The sequence below is a fragment of the Nomascus leucogenys genome, chromosome 19 (assembly GCF_006542625.1).
Source record: "Nomascus leucogenys isolate Asia chromosome 19, Asia_NLE_v1, whole genome shotgun sequence".
Taxonomy (NCBI): domain Eukaryota; kingdom Metazoa; phylum Chordata; class Mammalia; order Primates; family Hylobatidae; genus Nomascus; species Nomascus leucogenys.
Window position 1 is genome coordinate 9,485,229 of NC_044399.1, and position 22,806 is coordinate 9,508,034.

At 42.0% G+C, this 22,806-nt stretch overlaps 1 protein-coding gene across 2 annotated transcripts in view; it reads left to right on the forward strand.

Annotated features, from left to right (window-relative positions):
- Positions 1–209: 209 nt before the first annotated feature.
- Positions 210–22,806, forward strand: part of GRHL1 (grainyhead like transcription factor 1) — a 51,610-nt gene continuing 29,013 nt past the window's right edge. Inside the window, exons 1-8 of one of the 2 annotated variants that reach the window (XM_012497517.1) lie at positions 210–367; positions 3,457–3,643; positions 7,329–7,507; positions 9,584–9,974; positions 10,995–11,071; positions 12,425–12,581; positions 12,774–12,885; positions 13,835–13,929. In XM_012497517.1, coding sequence (XP_012352971.1) covers positions 9,759–9,974; positions 10,995–11,071; positions 12,425–12,581; positions 12,774–12,885; positions 13,835–13,929 — 657 coding nt within the window. In that variant the 5' untranslated portion in view covers positions 210–367; positions 3,457–3,643; positions 7,329–7,507; positions 9,584–9,758. The remainder of the gene's footprint in view (positions 368–3,456; positions 3,644–7,328; positions 7,508–9,583; positions 9,975–10,994; positions 11,072–12,424; positions 12,582–12,773; positions 12,886–13,834; positions 13,930–22,806) is intronic. The other variant, XM_003272722.3, reaches the window with a different exon arrangement.

A 22,806-nucleotide genomic window follows, 5' to 3' on the forward strand; every position in this document is an offset into this window, starting at 1 on the left:
CCAGGCGCAACCTCGCGGAACGCGCGGCTCCCGCCCCTCGCCCCGCGCCGCTCGACCCCGTCAGCCCCGCCCCGGCGCCCCTCCCGCCGACCAATCAGGAGGCGTGACCGGCCTCCCAGCCCCAAGGCCCCGCCCCCAGCCGGCGCATCGCCAGCCAATGAGTGGCCGAGCCCGGCGCCCAGTGCGCGCAGCCCGCGCGGAGCCGGCTCAGAGCGAGAAAAGCGAACCCAACCCGTCGGGGCCGCCGCTCCGGACCCGCAGCCGCCGCCGCCTCCTCCCCCCGGATCGGGTGTACTGTCCCAACCCGAAAGTCCAGTTCTGCGGCCCGGCAGCGGCGAGCGGGCGCGATGACACAGGAGTACGACAAGTGAGTGAGGCGCAGGAGTCCGGCCGCCGCGGGGGGGCCGTGCTGAGGGGCCGCACCTGCAGCGAGAGAGCCGGGCGCAGACCCGAGGCCGCGCGGGCGGGCGGGCGCGGGGCGCGGGCCGGGGGCCGCTGTCCACTGCACGCCGCTGTCCACCCCGCGCCGCCACGGCCTCTGCCCCTTAGCCCTGCCCGGCTCTTTGTTCGGTCGGAGCCTCGGAGGAGAGACCCTGTCCTCGGGGAAACTCGACACCGGAGGGGCCACCCTCCTCCCCTCCTCCCCGGCGAGGTTGGGTCCCCTCGGGCGCGCACCTTGGGGTCCGGGTCCCCGGCGCGATCGGGTGCGGCGCGAGGTCGGGGCACAGCCAACGCCCCCGGGCCTCCCCGTCCCCCTTTCCTGCCCAGTCGGCCTCGGGAGCCCGGTAGGGCTCGCGCCGCGTCAGGACAGGTGGACTTCTCCAGGTAATCTGTGGTCTCAGGCTCGTCACTCGGCGACCTGCTGGAACTTCCAAAACAGAAATGTAGGGAAATGTTGAAGTGCCCCGATGTCTGGGCGTTTTCTTTTCACTCGCTGGCGGTATAAGTGGGAAAACGGCTGTAAGGAGTTATTTTGCCACTTGCATCATTGATGGTAATTACAGATTACCGTGTTTTTAGTGCTCGAGAGAATCAAGAGGATGAAACTTTGAAATCCGGATGTTAAACGAGAAAGTACTGTACAAGCTAATATGCTTTTTAGAGTTTGTGATTTAAAAGCGTATTTCGACAAATGTAAGGTGGTAATGTAATAAGGCATGGGGGATTAACTGGGAGGGGGAGATTTCTGTATTTTCTTCGCAGCTTTTCTGAAAATATAAAATTGTTCTAAAATTTTTAAAAACTTACTTAAAAAAAAAAAAAAAGGGAAATCGCACCAGGCCAGTCAGTATATTTCAGATCAGTAAGTTTAAGGCAGACAGGTACCCCTCCCAGTTTCTTAGTTATTTGTGAAGGATCGGTTTTTGTCAGTGTGTTCTTTTTCTGGATGAGATAGATGTTTTGTATGGAGCATCTTAAATGAATTACTCTTGTGTTGTAGAATATGCAGTTAAATTATTGCCTGAAACATATTTCTGAAGTCTGAGAGATCGCCGACGCAGAGTTTAAGGCTCACCTGAAAGTGATGATGAGCCTTCAGCGACTGAAGCCTACTTCCTGACTGTCATGAGAAAGTAGACTAAGGAAGGCAACTGGTTTTGTGTTTATTTCTTGATGTATAGTTTAGATAAGGCAAAATTTCCAAAGCTAACATTTTGGCCTTAGGCAGGCTTTGGAAATATGAAACACCTTCAGGGTGATTCCAAACATAAAGCCATTTCTCTATTTTCTATTGCTTGTACAAATTTGGGATGTGGGTGGGAGAAGAAGGGAAGTTGAAAACTAGCATTAAGGGAATTGAACAGCCAAGTGCTGTCATAGTCTTCGGAAGTAGCTATTACGCTATTATAGCTTAGCAGTACACCAGTAAATCAGTCCATGGCACCAGCCATTCAGTAGCTGTTGTACTCTGGTCCTGATGGCTCAGGGAATGCCACTTTGTATATTTCTTTATTTTCTTCAAAGTTGAGATTTGTGTAAAGCAATCTTCTCCATTTTTAGACAAATGATCTGCTCGCTTTGAACAGCCTTTCATGTTTGTTTTGTGTTAAAATAGTATACCACCTCAGGACTTTCTTACCAAATGTAACATTTATGCCAAAACGTGAGTAAAAACATTGGCTTTCAAATAACACTTCATTTTGACTGAGGATACCTTGTTGGATTTTTTTCCCCCTCTTTTGAAGATGTTCTCCTTTTTCTAAATCTGTATCTGTTCTTAAAGGCCCTGGGTGACTCCCAAACCCTAACCTTTGTTGATTACTCGAAAAGATAATCAGTCTTTCTACATTCACTTTTAAAATAGGTAGGTCACCTTTAGGCCATTTACATATTTCATTTGTGTGTTGCAATGAGAGCCAGTCCTTTAATTTGCTTGTTAGAATTGTAATAATTCAGAGGAGTTCCAAACATTTAAAATTTATTTTTCTCCTTGAAAATAAACTGCTTTGTTTTGCTAGAGTCAGTGTTCCATTTTTTTCTCTTTATTGACTTATTAAATAGTACCAACCAAACAGTTGTTGAGACTGTTTACATTTCAAGTTTATGGAATTAGTAATGTTTGCTTTAATCTTTTAAATTAAATCTTCTATAAGGTTTCACTAAGATCGCCATTGATTTTTTTGGATTTTTCCCACCAAACTACAGTGTTAAAATGAAACAGTTCTTGTGCAGTGTGGAAAACTAGTAAAGATTTTTTAAAAGCCAGATTTTCCCACCTATTTTTTTTTTTAAATCTTTTTGTTCAGTGGCTTCGTTTATTGTTGGATATTCTTAAGTGTTTATCTCTAAGATAAACAGTTAACTCCCATACCAGAAAATTATGCCTCTTTATTGATTTACAGTCCCCTTTGGCCACATTCCATGCTCAATCTGCTGGTAATCAGTAGAATATTCTGGCTTTCTCATATACCCCGGAGGATTGCGTGAAGTATCGCTTTTTCTTTCTGCTGCTTCTCCCCTCCCCACTGTGTTCAGGTAGGAATTTTTAAGGCATGGCAGCCACAGTAGAAAGAGGGAATAACATACAGCAGTGTAATGAATGGCACATGCTCTTCTCAAGAGTGGACAGTCCTGATTGTTTGTTGGAAGAGAACAAATATTCTCTTTTCCTTACTGTGTCCTCGTGTTTGTTTATGGAAAGTATTTGAATAGCCTGGCATTTTCTCGGGGATGGTTTTGTTTTGCTTTTTTGCTAAATAGTATACCCTGGGTTCCACGTGTAGGTGAACTGCCAGTTCTCTGGCTGCCTAGATACTTTATGTCTTACTGTGGGACCCATTGGTCTGCACTTACGTGGTTTGTCTTCTGGTCTTGTCTTAATTTGACTCCCTAGGGTCATTGATGAAACAATAGGCTATTTTATAGGAATGTCAAGGAATTAGCTTGGTAGCTTGTGATGCCTTGAAGTAGAAAAGTATGTGTTTTTTTTTTTTTTTTTTTTTTATTTCTCTGAAGCAAACGGCCAGTGTTGGTTCTTCAGAATGAAGCACTTTATCCACAGCGGCGGTCCTACACTAGTGAGGATGAGGCCTGGAAATCCTTCCTGGAAAACCCTCTCACTGCAGCGACCAAAGCGATGATGAGCATCAATGGAGACGAAGACAGCGCCGCTGCACTGGGCCTGCTCTATGACTACTACAAGGTGGGTCTGCCTGCCTTTAAAACCCTTAACAGCAGTCTCCAATGCACTTGATTCAGCAGCATATAAAACAGTCATTTGCTGGTAGAATGCCATGCAAGTTGCTTCTGTAGTGACTATAAATAGTTTAATGAGTACTTTGACTTACTGTGGTTCAAAGCTAAAAATCTGTGATTGTAGAATCAAAGGGTTGTTTTTAAAACATGCAAAGCAGTCAGCTGCTGTGGCTCTATCCAGAAGGTGAAGCTATCATAAAAGAAGATGCTAGATGTGCCTTCTTGGGTTTGAGCATCTCACTGAAGGTGGTTCTTAGTGCCATGGAAAGTGGGCAGGGCTCATTTACCTTTCACCTTTATTCCTGCGTAGTCAGGATGATTTCCTTTCCCTAAATGATACTACAGAGCCTTTGAAATCATATTCTCTAGTCTAGGACTGTCCAGTTCCAACATCAGGATATGTTTTGTTGCCTGTTTCTAGAGATTTGGAGTCATCTTAATTAAATATAATCTATACTCTGCATGGAATTTTACATGGTTTTCATTATCTGGAAATGACACTACTGATTTGTCTCATCATCATTGTCCTGATAACACCAGCTGCCACTATTATGCCAGACACGTTACCAGCCTGTGTGCGACTCCTCACTCAGAGGTCACAACTAGGATGTGCGCATCTGGGGCCCTAGTCTGGTCCATGGCTGAGGCCACTGTCTTTCTAATGCAGCGTGCATACCGCTCTCCTTCTGGATTCACCTCTCCATTATTCCCTCTGACCAGGAACACACATTTAGGGGTAGCTACGTCTTCAGGGTGCTACTTAAAACAGCAGACTGAGTTGAAGCACAGCTTTGCCACGGGGCCTTTATCTCATTGTCACTCTGTGTGACTAACTTGTGTAATCATTGTGTTGTCATCAGTACCTGTATAAAAACAGGATCTGTTTGGGATTACCAGAAGCTTCTCAATGACAGTGTCTTCTCATGAATATAGTGTATATTTTTTACAGTTTATTTTTGCTTTTTGTTTTAAAAACTTTCAAACCTACATAAAACTTAAAATAAGAGGATAATTAATTCCTGAATACCTTTACCCACAATCGCCAGTTGCTAGCCATTGGCTACATTCTGGCACTGTATTCTTTCCTTAATATAAGAAATACAGAGGTGAAAGAAGCCTAGGAGATAACTTTATTATTAAAATGAGGGTGATTAGCCTGAGCAACATGATGAGACCCCGTCTCTACCAAAAATAAATAAATAAATAAATACAGCAATTAGCCAGTTAGTACACATGCCTATAGTCTCAGCTACTTAGGAGGCTGAGGTGGGGGGATCACTTAAGCCTGGGAGTTGGAGGCTGCAGTGAGCTGAGATCATGCCATACCACCACACTCCAGCCTGGGTGACAGAGACAGACCCTGTCTCAAAAAAAAAAAACAAATAGGGTGATTATTTCCTAGTATGAGGCCATGTGTCTAACTAAGTTGGGGCTGAGGGATTGAGGTAAGCTCTTTTGTCTCTGAATATGAGCAGAAACTTGTGTAATAACTAATGATGCTAGAAGAAACCCTTACCAGGGAAACATAGCCATGAAGAGTTCCTTTGAAGTGGAAATTATTATATATCTGTTCTTACAGCTTGTTTTATTGACTTACTATAAATTAAGTTCCTAAAACATTAATTATGAAGTTACATATTTTTAACTGAAACTTTTGAGAATGGGAGAAACTTGTTGGTACAAGTTTCGTGCCAGAAAGACCCATGTAATAACACTAGGTATACTACTCCTGTGTCTCATAAGCATATAAATCCTCATGTCTGTCCATGAAGGGTGACAATTTTAGTGGTACTTATTTGTCAGACTTCTTGTGATAGGTGTAAATTTCTTCTTCTTCTTCTTCTTCTTCTTTTTTTTTTTTTTTTAATAGAAGCAGAGTCTCCCTCTTGCCCACGCTGGAGTGTGGTGGTGCAATCATAGCTCACTACAACCTCAACCTCCTGGGGGTGACTGATTCTCCTGCCTCAGCTTCCTGAGTAACTAGGATTACAGGTCATGCCTGGCTAATTTTAAAATTTTTTGTAGAGATGGAGTCTCACTATGTTGCCCAGGCTGGTCTCAAATTCCTGGCCTCAGGTAGTCTTCCTGCCTTAGCCTCCCAAAGTGTTAGGATTATGGACATGAGCCACTGTGCCTGGCCTATTTTCTTTTTCAGATAAACTGAATTATTTGTTTCAGGTCGTTGGCTGTATAAGCATCAGTCATTATTACATAATAATTTTGATAAAGCTTAAGAAGCATATTGTTAATACATGAAGCAGTATTTTTTTTTTTTTTTTTGATACAGAGGCTCGCTCTGTCGCCCAGGCTGGAGTACAGTGGTGCAGTCTCAAGTCACTGCAACCTCTGCCTCCTGGGTTCAAGCAATTCTCCTGCCTCAGCCTCCCGAGTAGCTGGGACTACAGGCGTGCGCCACCACGCCCAGCTAATTTTTTGTGTTTTTAGTAGAGATGGGGTTTCACCATGTTGGCCAGGATGGTCTCGATCTCTTGACCTCATGATCCACCCGCCTCGGCCTCCCAAAGTGCTGGGATTACAGGTGTGAGCCACTGCGCCTGGCCAGCAGTGTTTTGTCTTTAATGGTGAAAACAAGGATGCAGGAATAGAATTTTCACTCTGAAAGCCATTTTTAAGCACCTTAGCCATTTTGGAGTGCGCAGTGGGGTTAAATCTCAGTTGAGTTGTTTCTACAGGACACTTACTAACGTTTGCCTACTTTTCACTTCCCTTGCAAAGAAAAGAACCAAAAAAGGAATAGAACACTGAGTTAGACTTGTCCTTTGGGTGATGGACGTATGAATCCCAGTGTGTCTAAAGACAGTGATCATATGAAGCCCTCATTTGGATCTTAGAAGAAATGAACGGTTAACATGGCTGTTCCTTCTGCCTTTGCATTTGATCTGAATGGAGGGTGGTAGGAAAGCGCACTGAGAAAGTTGGAAGAGCTCCGTTGTGTTTTCAGTAGCTTCTTCTCTAATGTTGTGTAGATAAACGAGTAAAACCAGGGCAGAGGTATTTCTTTTTTTCTTTTTTTTTTTGAGTCAGGAAGGGTCTTGCTCTGTCGCCCAGGCCGGAGTGCAGTGGCGCAATCTCTGCTCACTGTAACCTCTGCCTCCGGGCTGAAGCGATCTTCTCACCGCAGTCTTTCTTGTGTAGCTGAGACTACAGGCACATGCTACCATGCCTGGCTAATTTTTAAAATTTTTTTGTAGAAATGAGTTTCACTATATTGCCCAGGCTGGTCTTGAACTCCTGGGCTCAAACAATCCTCCCACCTCGGCCTCCCGAAGGGGCTGGGATTACAGACATGAGCCACCAGCTTTGGCCAGCGGAGGTATTTTTTTTTTAAGAGATGAGACCCAAACTCCATGACAAAATAAATTTATCATGCCCTGAATTTATTTGGCATCTCAATAACAGTTGCTTTTTACGTATCAACCAGATGGGTGACTAGATTTTAAGCTCATTGAGGGCAGATATTATTTTTTGTGTGTCCCCATAGCCTGGTGTTTGCTAGGCAACCAGTAGATAAATGAATGATTGAATTTACTGAAAAATAAAAGGCTGTATCTTTGGGTAAACTGTACTTCACTGGATAAGAGCTAAATTCTTTTCATGTGTGCTAATATCAGGTTCCAAGAGAGAGAAGGTCATCAACAGCAAAGCCAGAGGTGGAGCACTCCGAGCCAGATCACAGCAAAAGGTAACATTCAGTGCATAACAGCATAAAGAGTGCAGGGGGAAATGCCACGTTTCTGTAACAGCAAAATGGGAGTTTGTTTAAATGAACAACCACTAGTGAAAGAGATAGGTAAGTTGGACTCTTACTATCTAAATTCAGATTTCATCACTGATTTGCCTCTGTTGCCCTGAAAAGTTCCTTTTTTCTTTGGGTGTAGTAGTTGCCTTTTCTAGGATGAAAGCACTAACTTTCTCCTCCTCCAAAGGGATAGTTTTAGTAATAACTTCAGTATTTGCTTATTTGTTTTTGAGGTTTTCTTTAGAAGGATGTGGCAGTGGTCCATTAAAAAAATTAAGCACCAATGACTCTTGAACAACTGCCTGAGTAAAATTGAATGAAGCAAGTTAAATTGTATTCAAATTCCTGTCGAAATTATTTGTGAAATATTTTAGATTAAAACTTTCAGAAAATTTAATTAACGTTTGGCTAGCCATGAAAAACTTTAAAAAGGCACCTTTTAAATTGTCTTGTGTTTTATTATCAATCAAGGAATAAAACGTATTTAAAGGAAGAATGATCATCACCCAGTATCCCATTATCCTGATGATTGCTTTATTCATTGTTTTGATGTGTATGCAAATTTTATGTAGCCGTAGTTGTGTTCACAGATAGGATTTGGTAGTATACTTTCTTCTACTTAGTTTGTTTCATAAACATTTTCTCTGTGTTTTAATCTTCATAATTATCCTTTGGAAGAGGATTTGTGGCTTTTATTTTTACTTTTCATTATGGGCATTTTCAAACATAATAAAAATAGAGAAACAGTATAAGCCCACATGTATCCATGACCAGCCTCAACAGTTATCAACACACTTCTTCTTATTTGATCTGTTCTTCCCTCTTCTTCAACTTTGAGATTAATTCATGTTTTTATTTTATTTATTTTTGCTGGAACATTCTGAAGCAAACTGTAAATATCCTTATAATTGCTGCTATATCTAGTTTTCACTATTATGAAGCCTTAAGGAACAACTTTCTAGACTTTTTCCGTTTTAGGATAAATTCCTGGGAGTGAATTTATGGTTCAGGGTTCAAACAGTTTTATTGATCTTGAAATGTACAGAATTCTCAATTTGCCTGTTTCTTAAAGCTTCAGCCTATATGATTTCTGGGGGCTTTGAAAATTCATTCATTTTACCCACTGGAAATCATCTTGTATTGCTCAAATTATTTATCAAACCAAAATTTAATTTTATAAAAAGCAGATGTGTCTACTGATATAATGTAACAATAGGTTTTCTTGGGTGAAAGAGAAAGCCAGGCCTGGCGCAGTGGCTCACGCCTGTAATCCCAGCGCTTTGGGAGGCTGAGGCGGGTGGATCACCTGAGGTCAGGAGTTCGAGACCAGCCTGGCCAACATAGTAAAACCCCATCTCTACTAAAAATACAAAAATTAGCGGAGTGTGGTGGCGCGTGCCTGTAATCCCAGCTACTCGGGAGGCTGAGGCGGGAGAATCGCTTGAACCCGGGAGGCAGAGGTTGCAATGAGCCCAGATCACGCCATTGCACACCAACCTGGGCCATAAGGGCAAGACTCTGTCTCAAAAAAATAAAAAAAAAAAAAGGAGAAAGCCAAATAGCATAGGTGATAGGAAAAGTGGTGACCAAGTAATAATAGCTCATACTTCTTGAAGACTGCGTGTCAGGCATTATTATACACCTTTTAGTGTATCATCTCATCTCAACCTGATGAGAATGGATGCCATTATTGTCCCCATTTTACAGATGAGGATTCAGTTACTAAGAGATGAAGTAACTTGCTCAGGTGACACAGAACTTGAACCCATGCAATTTGACCCTGGCATCTATGCTGTGACCCCAGTTGATCAGATCACATAGCTTCAGGTTTCTAGTAAAACATAGTAATTGTTTTTGGGATTATGGAAAGTACAGCTTGTTAGAGGAGAGCTCTGAGTCCTTATATTTCAAATGAAATTTTACTTAGTATGTTTGGATTTTATTTGACCAATAACCATAAAGCCTTTTTCCCTTTATCTAGTAATGGGTAGTTTTGATGTTTTCTGTTTATTCTGTCAAGTGTATTGTTATTGCACAGGACCCAACAGCCCAATGCCATTAGGAAAATAAAAATTGTCAAAGAACTACATCAGCATTGCGTTTGAAAGCAGTTTTCTTTTCTTAAAGAAACAGCATACCAATTGTGACAGAGCAGCCCCTCATCTCTGCTGGAGAAAACAGAGTGCAAGTACTGAAAAATGTGCCGTTTAACATTGTCCTTCCCCATGGCAACCAGCTGGGCATTGATAAGAGAGGCCATCTGACAGCTCCAGATACGACAGTCACTGTCTCCATAGCAACAATGCCTACCCACTCCATCAAGACAGAAACCCAGCCGCATGGCTTCGCTGTGGGAATCCCCCCAGCAGTGTATCATCCTGAGCCCACTGAGAGGGTGGTGGTTTTCGATCGGAACCTCAGCACTGACCAGTTCAGCTCTGGTGCTCAAGCCCCAAATGCTCAAAGGCGAACTCCAGACTCGACCTTCTCAGAAACCTTCAAGGAAGGCGTTCAGGAGGTAAGGAAATAAAAACATCTTCCTAAGACGCCTGTGTGTTTATATAAGTATTGGGTTCCACCTTTTCCTTGTTATGTAAGCGTGAAACTCAGCCTGAAATGAATGGATTAGGAATAAAAGATTTTTTTTTTTTTAAGAGAAAAGGCCCATGGGTATAATTTGTAAACTAAACCTATACAACCAGAAGTTATTATCAAGGGTGCAAGGCTAATCTTACCAGCAGCTGAGTTAACAATTATGATTTCAGCTAAGGGATTTGCTGAAGAAAGAGAACCCCATATATAATCTTCTGTTGACCACAGGTAGACTCTCATAGTCTGTTTTCAGCACTTCTCCCAGTGCCAAACAAGCTCCCTGGAGCTCATATAAAATGAGTTATTATGTCTTTGCTTGGTGTTTCTTGGTTGGTAATATAGTCAGGGAGAGCACAAATGCATTGTGTGAAGTTTACAAATTAATTCCAAATAGTTCTGGGGGTTTTATGGTGATGAATACCTCACTCAGCTAAAAGTTAGCCACTAAAGGTGTTAGAAACCATCCTTAGTGACTTGGTGGGGTAAAGAGCATCCATCTCTGCGTATGGAGTTAGGGGCAGAATCTTAGCCTTTCCTGAGAAAATGCACCACATCTCTTCAGCTGTGGTGTGACCTTGATGCTGTGTCTTAACTTGGTATAATGATAGGGTGACTTTTAAAAGTCATGAAATTTTGGTTGCAGATCCTAGTGTTTGAACAGAGTTGGGATGTGTGTGAAAGACAGAAAAGGGGGTCCTGAGTCAGAAGCACTTAGTGGGAGTACCTACACAGCTTGTTGTAATTTACTTGAGTGGCATGTAAAAGTGGATTTTTCTCCGTTTTAATTTTTTAAATATTTGTAGAATCAAAATTTTTATTCAAAAATAAATATGGAAAGGATAGTGGGTTGCTGTAAGCCACATACTTTTATGCAGTGCCAGAGCTTGGTCGTTAGTAACCATGATAACCAGTTAAATAGTTGTGGCTTATCACATTGATATTTCAGGTTTTCTTCCCCTCGGATCTCAGTCTGCGGATGCCTGGCATGAATTCAGAGGACTATGTTTTTGACAGTGTTTCTGGGTAATAGATGTCTTTTAATTTGATTTTTAATTTGCAGCTTTTATAACTTATTCCTTTCTTGTTAACTTGATAAATCAAAGGTGGCTTTAGCAGGCTTTCCCCTTATCTTACTACTTTTACTGTGGTACGGTCTTGGGTAGAGGACATCTGCTTCAGTGCTTTTAATTTTGAACTCTTTGAACTATGTTTCAAGTTTCCTTAATTCTTGGTGTTGGTGCTTTTTCTTTCTTTTGGATTCTTTATGTGATGGTAGTAGAATGGAATCTAATAGGAGAGATGAGGGGATTAAATTAGGTCTCTGAGGTCCTTTCTGTTACCAAAAATATATAATTAGGTGAGAATTTAGGAGTAATATCAAGTGATAAAAGCTTTTTTTTTTTAAATCAGCCTCACTAATGATAAAATAAATGAAGTCAACTTTTTTCTGAGCTGACAACTTTCTTTTGACCTCACAAAATTGTATCTCACTCTGGGAATATGAATATTTTCCACGTTAATTAGGAACTCATATTTTGTTTTATGTGTTTTTTACATGTGTTATATTTTACAGTTTTAAAAGTGTCTAAGATTTTATGGGAATTGAGACTTCCCTTATAGATCCGCCTCAAGATGCAGGAATCCCAAACGGAAATACCTTTAGGGTTTAGGATAGGGGTCAGCTAACTTTTTCTGTAAAGAGTCAGCGAGTAAATATTTCAGGCTTTGTGGGCCATACAACCTCTGTATGTTTTTGCAACTACCCCAGTCTGCCGTTGTGCAAAAGCAGCCGTAGGTAATATGTAAACACATGATGTGGCTATGTGCTAATAAAACTTTAGTTACAAAAATAGGTGTAATCTGCTGAGCCGTGGCCTGGGAAGGTTCTTAAGTAACTTTAGGGGCATATATGAGTGGTAGTGTTAGGTAATAGGTAATGTCGAGAATTGTGGAGTGCCTGCCTATTAAAGACATTTAAATTACAAGTAGAAACAACAAAAAGGTGCTATATAGGCCAAAAGGAATTTAGTCAGAGGAACACCAGCCACCTGTCTGAAACCTCTGCTGGATAAATATCAGATTGGCAGCATGTCTTGTGAGAAGTTCCTTCCAAAGTCCTTTCCACCTATCAGTATCTTTAATATCTTGAGCTCTCAAACTCAGGATGTCCGATTAGTGACATCCATAACATCATAGAATTTTTAATCGGCAATTTGTACTTCCACATCTGAGAGACTTGAGAATTTTTAGCTGCTGAGTACTTTTGTTTCAGATTTTCTTTAAATGAAAAAGATAGCAAATGCTATTTATAATATGATGTATAGCAAGTTTCCACGAGAGTAGATTTAGAGACCTGTGACTTTTTTTGTCCTTTAGGAACAACTTTGAATATACCCTAGAAGCTTCAAAATCACTTCGACAGAAGCCGGGAGACAGTACCATGACATACCTGAACAAAGGCCAGTTCTATCCCATCACCTTAAAGGAGGTGAGCAGCAATGAAGGAATCCATCATCCCATCAGCAAAGTTCGAGTAAGTTCTGCTCTTAGTCCTGTTCTCTAGGAAAGCTAGTCAGAGCCTAACATTTCCAGGTCTGAAGCAGCTCTGAATGACTGCCTGAAATTGCAGCTTTAAGCCTTCACTGTAAAATATAGTACTAAATACGTTTTCCAAAACATACTCACCCTTTAGTGTCTTTATGTTGTAATGGATTCTCTTTCACAGAGTGTGATCATGGTGGTTTTTGCTGAAGACAAAAGCAGAGAAGATCAGTTAAGGCATTGGAAGTACTGGCACTCCCGGCAGCACACTGCTAAACAAAGATGCATTGACATAGGTAAGCAGCTCAAGAGCCCGCTTTTATTCCCAGAGGTGCAGCCATCCAGTTTTCTAAATCCAATTATTTTTGGCAGTGATCAGCTTCCTGCCGAAAGCATTTGAATTTTTATGCCAGCTACTGATCTGTTCCAAACACTGTCCTCGGCCTCCTGGAACCAGTGTTCTCACCATTCCTCCCATGCAGTAATGGGACATGTGCCCACGTGGTGGCTTTCCACAGGACACTAGGGCCAGAAGCCATGTAGCTGGCTAATCTGAGAATGTCCCCACTGTTCAGTCTGCAATTGCTTTAAGGGGTAATATCTTCTTTAAAAGATTCTGATTATTATTTGGAGATGATGGAGGTAGAGAAAAAAACAAGTAAAAGAAAATAAGTAAAAAATGATACTGCTGCTGTGCAGTTGCCTAACAGTCTTCTCTAGTCATGTGCTAAACTGTGTAACCTATCTGTGAGCTGTAGTGGCAAACCTGTGCAAATCTGTATTTACTGAAGTAGCGTTACACAGACCTCTATTCTTGCCATGTATGTAATTTTCTTGTAAAACCATTGTCTGTATCACAGATGGCTGTTTAATATTAGTGTTACTTTTTTTCTTTACCTTTTGTAATGCTCTTGTTGCCTTTTCAGGAGAATGAGAACGCAGTTCTAATTTTGGTTCTACAGAGTAGTTTTGTGACCTTGGGACTGTTATTTAAACTTTTTAGACCTAAATTTTCTAATTGTGACATAATGAGATTGAATTAAATATGTCTAAGCTTGCCTCTATTACAAAAACTCTGTAATTCTTTTTCTTCATATTTTGAACTTCTTCTAACCAAACAAAATGTTAATTTAAGTTGTCCAGAGGTGATAATGTTACAAACTAGATCTTATTTTGAACTGCTGGGATCCCATGTTGAAACTAAAACTCATGAGTTTTCATTTTCTCTTCCACTGCTTCCTATAGCTGACTATAAAGAAAGCTTCAACACTATCAGTAACATCGAGGAGATTGCGTATAACGCCATTTCCTTCACGTGGGACATCAACGATGAAGCAAAGGTGGGTGGTGAGGTCTGGGCGCCTTATGTCCAGCCATTTGAGAAATGGGAGGAATTTAATGATTTGACAACTGATTTTTTTTTTTCCAGTTTTATGTGTTTTCATTCTCAGGTGTTACGAGACTATCCTCTCTGCTTTCTATTCTCCCCTCCTCCAAAACAGATCATTTTTGTTGTCATCCTTTGCGTGGAGTCCAGTGTGTGAAACATTGAGATTAAGTGGCACTCTGCCACCTCCTGCCTGTTCAGCCTTGAGTCTGACTCCTCATTTGCTTTGCCTCATTTCCTCATTTGCACAGTGGAGGTGATACCTGTCTCCTCCCTCTGTTCAAGGAGGTATAAGGAGTAATGAAACAATGTCCATCAAACTGTTGGAGTGGCTTTGAGAAAGGCTCTTAAATATAAGTGATTATTAGTAGTACTCTGTTTCATATCATCACCTTGTAAATATGACTCCTTGTTAAGATTCTTCTGTCTTGGGCTCTTCCCATTGAAGAATTGCCTCCAGTTCAGATGGAGTAACTCTAATTGGCTAGAGTTACTCTATCTGGGTGACTCTAATGGGAGTTTTTGTGCCCTTTAAGAAAAATTCAGCATATTCTTAAGTCCTTTCTGCCTTTCCCCTGCCTTCTTCCCTGTGAGTGTGATCCTTCTCTTCACTCAATTATTAGAGTTCCTGTATTTCTTTCTTTCTTTAGATTACTTTAAAAATTGGGAGCTCAAGAAACTAGAGGCCAGAAATGGTGGCTCACACTTGTAATCCCAGCACTTTGGGAGACTGTGGCGGGTGAATCACTTGAGGCCAGGAGTTTGAGACCAGCCTGGCCAACATGGTAAAACCCTGTCTCTACTAAAAATACAAAAAGTAGCCAGGCATGGTGGCACACGCCTCTAATCCCAGCTACACTGGAGGTTGAGGCAGGAGAATCGCTTGAACCCGGGAGACGGGGGTTACAGTGAGCTGAGATCATGCCACTGCGCTCCAGCCTGGGTGACAGAGTGAGACCCTGTTCCCCCCCAAAAAAGAAAAAAAAAACTCAATAGAAACATAGGTGATTTTTCAGACAGTTGTTAACAGAAGACTGATCTTTAGTTTTCCTTACAATAATAGGTATAGCATTCTCTCAGAGACCTGGTAGAAAGAAGTGATGTTCATCTTCTTCTCCTTTTTCAGTCTCTTTTTTACTTTTTCTTTCATTTATTCAATAAGAATTTTAGTAAGTTTTAGAATAAGACACTGTATTAGGTGCTGACTATTAGGGTTTCATTTTATCCTGCCCCAGAATGCTTTCGAAAATCATGTGACTGGGTCTTGAGAGCCATGTTCTGCTTGTATTATAATTGCTTTTCTTTCTTATCGTTGTCATCATGTCCAAGACAAACATGTGCCTTTCAGACTGCAGACTCTAGGCAGTTGGGCCCACCAGGCAGTGAGGAAGCTTAGGTGATTGTGGCTTTAGAAGAGTTTTCCTGCCAACCACCTCAATCACATACAATTGTCAGGTGGCTGCATAGTCCAGAGTTTGTTGCTTGGCTAAGCAATAAATAGATAAACTTTCCATTTTATATAATTGTTGTTACAGTTGTTTTGAAATTAAATATCATAATAGGACTCAGTCCACTGGCTACTACGAACAGCCTATAAAAAGTGTTGGCCTTGTGCCCCAGGATGCTTCTATTCTTAAAGCAAACTGGAGTGTTACTTGCTGTTTGCCATTGGGGCCTCACTGAGAAATTGTGGAGGAGGTGATAAAGAGCCCATAAGTCCCGAGTTCCCTTTTCCAACGTATCCATGACCTTGGGTTCGTCCCTCAGTTCACTAGCTCAGTCCTTTCCCCTTGATCCCCCAGGAGAGTCACGAGGTTAGAGTGGCCAGCTCTTCTTCGTTGGGTGTTGTCAGGATTAATAAGCGCTTGTCAGAGGCTTGGAGATCTTGGCCGAAAGGCCCAGCGCATGGGCAGGGCGCTTTGTTTGTTTGATGTGTCACTCTTTGGGGTGGGAGTAATGAAAGCCAAGATGACGGGTAGGGATAATGGCTTGTTTTATTCTGAAGGCCTGCAGCATATTTGTATTAGAAATATTGTTGGAGGAGTGGCTTAAGTAGCCTTAATAGCATTGCTAATTAATGTAGGTAAATTCAGTTTCATTTCCCCTTTCAGACCCCTAGCACTGACGTGATTTTAAGCCCTTGCCTGCCGCCAGAAGGGTGTTGTGCCATTTCTTAATGAGGCTGCTGTCTTTTGAAGCTAATATCAGGCAGCATCTTCAAGCGTGTGTTCTAATTAAGTATCGAGGTTTTTTGCTTTCCCTGGCCAACTCGATGTTTTCTGTTTTTATTCTTAAAGTAATTAATGCCTCAAGGCAGCAAGAGCGAACAAGTGTACACGCAGAATCCTGTAGAGTTGGTTTTTTTTTTTTTTTTTTACTATTTTCTGAAAATATCTACTTTCTTTGCCCATTTTCTTGTTCTCATTTAGGATGCATTTGTTGATTTCTTTTTTTAATTTTAAGATTTATACTTGGCACATAATAATTGTACATATTTTTGTGGTATTTGTTAATATGATTTCCAGTTCTTTCTCCCTCAAAAACATAAGGGTTTATTGGAGCTATGTGGCATTTCCTCCCCTCCCCTTTTAGTCATCTCTAATTTACCCTTTTGGCCATGCCAGGATGAGTAAAACTGAAAATCTGGCCCAGTGTCAACATCTGAATCTTACCTGTAGCTTTTGCTTCTCTGTTTGGAAATGATGATAGTTTGAGGATGTTTTGGGTTGAATCGTGAATGCTTTGGCTTACATTCCACTTTGGGAAAAACACTGACGAAGCTAGGACCCATCTTACACTGCCCCTGTGTGCACTCCGTTCATCACCATAAACATATGTCTGCCATTGTCATGGAAACTTTTGGAAGTTTTGGAACTTGTGAAAATTTGTTCATTTTCAAAGTGGTGGAAGAGAAGGAAGTTGCTTTTCGAAAAGCAGAAATGTCTCAGGAACAGGCCCTTAGTGGGATTTGTCTGCTGTGTAGATGTATTTCATTCCTTTTATTGTCCTCCCACAAAATTAGATTTGTTTGGGTAGTTAAGAGTCAGAGGTCTCTGGACAGGTTAAAGGCCATCAGGCATTCACATTTCATTGTGAAATAATCAGTTTTCTTCCTGATGCACAGCTGAGATTAGCTGCTTGAGGAAATTTTTGCAGAGAGAAGAAGCAATTGCCTTTGAAGCATTAAAAGATGGAGCTCTGGTAAGATGCTGAAGTTTAGGATTTGCAGGACAAGATGAGGGCACTGTTCTCCTGCAGAAGAGAGGCCTAGGAGCTGAGGGGAGGGGTGCGTACAGCAAGGTGGGAGAAAGATATACACAAACTCGGCTGGATCAACATTTTCTCTGGAGCCAGCGGTGCAGCTTTGCAGGAATTCAGAACTGAGCCCAGCACATATGCGAGAGCCTGCTGTGGACAAGGCGTGGGCTGGATCTAGGCTCCTGGCACTAGTTCCACAGGCCAGGTAGATAGTGGCATAAGTGTCCCCATTTGTGGGGACAGCCTGAGATCTTAAATATGACATCATGTTTTCTTAGGAAAAATGTTTTTATCCCACTTTAAAAATGAACTTTGGGAACACAATTTATAAATTGGGGCTATTTGTTCTGCGACAATTTCAGTATTTTCCAAACCAAGCGAGTTTAGAATAGGCTGAGCTGAATGGGCTGCGCATCTTGGCCTAGAGTGTAATTTCTTGCCTGAGTTGTAAATCTTAAGAGTCTACAACAGCATTGAGATTTGCTGAGTGATAAGAAGCAAGGGCCTCTCGAAGCCTGAAGATCTAAAATAAACAGAGGAAAAAGAAGTTCGGGAGAGAGAATTAACTTCTTTGAGTGCCTGTTATATGCTAGGTGCTGTGCTAAGGTGCCTCACCTATGTCCATAGTGGGGCATGGCTGCCTGCCCAGCACCCGTAAAAAGCACCCAGTACTCTATGCTATTACGTGCTTGGTGCTTGGTTATCCAAATCAGGCCTTCTGAGGAAGCTAAACTCTAGACCTTCAAATGGATAGAAAACATTCTTGACAGGGAAGATTACCTAAAAATGTAGGTATTACTATTAATAGAGCAACATTATGGACTCACTAATATAAATAAGAGCACTTTTGCTAGTAGGAAATAATTTATGTTGGATTATATTATAACGTTTGAGTTGGATGAGTAACATTTAAGCACAGAGGAGAAATTACAAACTAAAAAGCTGCTGTACTGGAATCCGGTGAAAACTGGGCCAGCCAGCTCTGAGGGAGGCCTGTGAACCAGCAGGCACTAAAGGAGGGGATGTCTAGGGGTGGTGTAGGGACACCTTTGATAGAGTCAGCTACCCAGTATGGCAGATGGGAAAACAGCTGCGGTCAAAGGAAATTGCAGGATTTCTCTGATCATCTGTGCATAGGTATGACCTTCATGAATAGTAAGCACACTTTTAAAGGATGTAATGAATCCTGGGAATATAAAATAAGAGGTTTTTCCAGTGGTAACATCTAAATCCTTACACTGTAAGGTGAATTGTGTTGTAGCTTTCATTCACACATTTAATTTTAAAAATAGTAACAGCAAGAACTTTCTGCCAGACACGCGCCAAGCTCCCGCTGGAATAAGTGGCGTCAGAGAAGTAGATAGATGTAGAGTCTGACTTGGTTTTACTGTGTTGTGCGTTCCATGCTAAAACACCCTGGAGATTTGGGCATTTCTCCTGAAGAGCTGTTTTTGGAACTTGGTTGCTTTGGAAAGTCTTTATCAAACCTTCGGAAGGAAGCTCTTTGTCCCAGTTTGTGAGCAGGTTGCTCGCAGACAGATGGAACTGCGTCTTTTTCTTGATGGCGTGATCTTATCTCTGGGTGTGCCAGAGCCAATTTCAACATACTTTTGTCTCTTCCCAGTTCAGTCCCCGTCCATTTTTTCCCTTCAGTGTGGTGTCTCAGCCTGTGGAGAAGGGGAAGGGGCAGTCAGAGACAGGACAAAATCAGAGTGCCTTGTTCCCTGGGGGAAGAAAACTCTGTCAGATCAGAGGCCGCTGTGCTTTTAATTATAAACTATCAACTATAAGAAGGAACTCCGAGGCCTTTGGAAGGGTTGTCCTTCAGAGCCAGATGGTTTATGTCATGGAAAGGCTCATGTTACAAAGGAAAGAGGATTAAAGTAGAATTTGGAGCCCAGCTAAGTACCAAGAAGCTTTTCCATGAGGGAGCCTGTGTTTGGATGGGAAATCGGTATCTCTCTGTTTTGTCTCCTTGTCTCAGCGAAAGCTGATGGAGTTCCTGGTGAGGGATTATTGAGGCTTGTAGAGTCCATTCTGTAAAAGAGGGGTGTAACCATCCTGGTAACCTGAACGTCAATCTTTCTGCTTGTGGGATGCAGGTTTATGAGTTTAATAAGTTTGTTGTTTTGTCTAAGCATAATATTTAGAATTCATTGTGGGAGTAATTTTTAGTTTGTTTGAACTGAACATATTGCTTGCATTTATAAGAATTCCATTCTAGTGAAGCACCCATCAAGTGTGCCATTAAAATAAGGTGTTGCCACGTTTGGTTCCATTAGGCAGGGACAGGTTTGGTTTGTTTCACAACTTTGAATTTCCAGTGTGATGGGAGGAAGGAGGGGGGAGAGAAGTGAGTCAAACATCCTACTTGCAATTGCAATTAAATGAAGACAGGAGATTTAAAACTAAAGGGCATACTCCCTGGCCTAAATAGAAAAAGATGTCAGGAAGCACTGTTACTTTTAAAATGAAGGAGAAGAGGCTTTTAGTGTCTAGGCAGATCACGAAGCTAACTAGACTGAGCTGGATTATTCATGCATTTCTATCCCTAGACCCCAAGGAAAACTCAAGGTACAGCCGTGGAGGCATCTGAATTGAGATTCGTTTGATCCCAGGGGTTTTCTCTTATGCAGTTTAACAATACATATCTATTAAAATAAAAAATGAAATGCTCTTGTACCAGAATCGCGATAGTCACATTCCTTTATAGGGAATTTTAGAGTTGTAGCTTGACCAGTATTGGAAATAACAAGAAAAGCTCCTTGATTGGAAATTTGTAGAGAATGCCTTTAATTAGCTGATACAGAATAAAGTATTTAGCAACTGGACATTTTGCTTTGACAAAGCTGCTGTTCTGGGGTTGATTGTGAGGATGATTTTTCCCAGAAACTTCTAATTTTTTTAAAGCTAAGTCTGTTGGACTTTGTCTTGAAAACACGTTCCATGCAGATGTAAAATAAGTACATCGAACCACAGTAGAACTTGGAATCCACAGGTAACAGAAGCGTACGTTTGTCATCACGCAGGCCGGAGGGTAACGGCCAAGCGGAAGCTGTCTCTGGACCAGGGAGGGACTTGGCAGCTGAAGAAAGCTTTAGTTTGGTAGTGAAACTTGCATCTTGTGAAACGGGTTTCAAGCACCCATGTCTATGTAGCCTGTATCTGGGCTGTCACTTGAATTCCTTTTTCTTTTTTTTTTTTGGTCAAATTTTTCCCCTTTCTCCACCCTGCCACTGTCAAGAAACAATGGACTCCTCTATAGAACTTTTTTGACAGCTTGTCACCTTAACCCTCCTTCTCCTAGGTCCTTCCTGGAAATTCTATCGGTGGTAGCTTTCTTTCTGTCTTTTCGACCACTTTTGCTACTTGGAAACTAAAGCAGAGAGCTTGACTGTGACCTGACATTATTAGTAGTAACTGAACTTACCCAGCATAGCAATTTCAAGGCAGCATGGGGCCTTGGAGTTCAGATTTCTTTTATGTGGAGCTCTTCTGCACACAAGACCCTCAATCCTTTAGTAAATACAGGGCACTCCCTACATTCACTTAGGGATTTTGCTTTTAGCTTTTCCTTGTAAATGAAAGAGAACTTCTGATTGGAAGGCAGCCTGCCCACCAGATCTTCCTTTCTGGCCCATGGGCTTGCCTGCCCTGTTCCGTGCCTGGTGAGGATGGAATGTGGCCTGTGTGCCTTGTGTCACACCTGCATCCAGTTCTACATATTTCAGAGCAAACATTGAACTTATTTGAGACAACAGGTGCCAAATCACTGTATATGCCAAGTGTCCTTAGGTTCACCAGCTCCTGCTTACAGGACCGTGACACAGGGGAGAACAGTGTGCAGGTACCTCCAGAGTGGTTTTTTTTCTGTCTCTCTTTTTATCTCTGTGACTTTTTCCCTGGCTCCCTGCACTCCACAGAAACCAAGCCCACATGTGGGCGGTGTGGGAAGGCGGTGCTGAGGCAACAGCCAGGCTGCTGACTTGTCCTTGTTTTTCTTCAGGGAAACGCCCCACATAGATGTGGGAAGATTTCAAGTTAGTGCCTCTCTATTCCCACAACCCTGTCCTCCCTGCCCGCCTCCTGCCAATTCTTTTTCTTTTCCCTTGATGGTGATTGGATAGTCTGAGAAATAACACAAATGCTGGCTGCTGCTGGAAGTCTTTTATTTCTTGGGGGTAGCATTCTGCCCTGGGAGAGGCTGGTCTCCTCCCACCATCAGAGCAGGCGTGCTGGGGTTCTCTCGGTGGGACTGGGTTCTGCTTCCGAGTCTGTGACTCAGTCCCCAGTACCTTCTTGGGCCTCATGAATTAATGGAGCCCGCACACATGGAGGACTAGCAGGGGACCACAAGGCCCAGACAGAAGGAAGGTCATCAGTGTTTGTTTGTTTATTTTGGGTTGGGGAAGGAATGCTATGATGATTGTCTGCCACGTCATACTTAGTAAAATGTTCCTGGCTAATTCGACTTTGATTTGTTGGTTTAAACTATTTCCCACTCTACCGGCTTCAGTTGAATTCTATAACTGTATATAAATGTCTTAGGAAATGGTGATTTCATTCTCTTTGGTGCTGTTGGATTCGGAGTTAGAATAAACTACATTATGGGCCTCACATTTTAATTTTGGTTGTTAGATTTCTATGAACTGTCTTAGAGCAATCTTTTTGACTGATTTAGAGAATTAAATTAGAAATTTCCCTAGGGTTTCTACATTCAGTTTAGTAGATAGGTTACTTTCTGAAATGATACTCTGTTGGCATTTGACTAAGTTGAATTTAAATAAATACAGAGATGGGTTAAAATGATAAAGACTCTCAGAGGCAACTGGGCCGGTGTCCACAACCGCTGCTGCTGTCTCTTGGAGCCACGTCACCAGCTAGACTCATGACTTATGTGAAGTCAAATAGGAAGTTTGGAACAGCCTAGCATTTGGTTCGAAATGTAGAGACCTTTAATTTCATGCCTCATGACCAAAAAACAACCTGCTCAGAACCGTTGGGGGTTCGCCCTTTTCTCTAAGTTCGTCAGCTTCACCAAACAATTTTTCCACAGGGTGCTTCTCTGGCTCTCTATCTGTCACTGTCGCAGTGTGGTTTTGAGAAAAGAGCCTTGAGATTGGAGTCAGGAGACTTGGGTCCTGGCCTTGGCTTTGTCACCTGTTTAACTGTGTGTCTTTTGCCATCTGTATCTTCAAAGCCTGAGGCTCAGTTGCAGCTTGACACTGTCTCTTGAGTTCAAAGATATTGAAAGCCAGAGACTGCGTGCTGTGTGATATTCTCTGAAAGGTGAATGTTTTTAGGGTAGGCAGTGAGGATAAGTGCATTTTGGGAATGTAAAACTTTTTTCGGTGACCAACTTTCTGAAGCATCTTCCACAGTTAAATCAACCTACATTACTTTTTTCTTCCTTCTAACAGATATTTTCTTGATATATTTACCAGGCAGTTAGAACTCACTTGAAGCTTTTTAGTTGGGTGTGATAATACACACATGACAGCACGCGATACTGACGTGGGCCAGCAGGCACTCTCAGCTCTACGGGCTGGTGCTTCCAGAAGCCTGCTGTGGA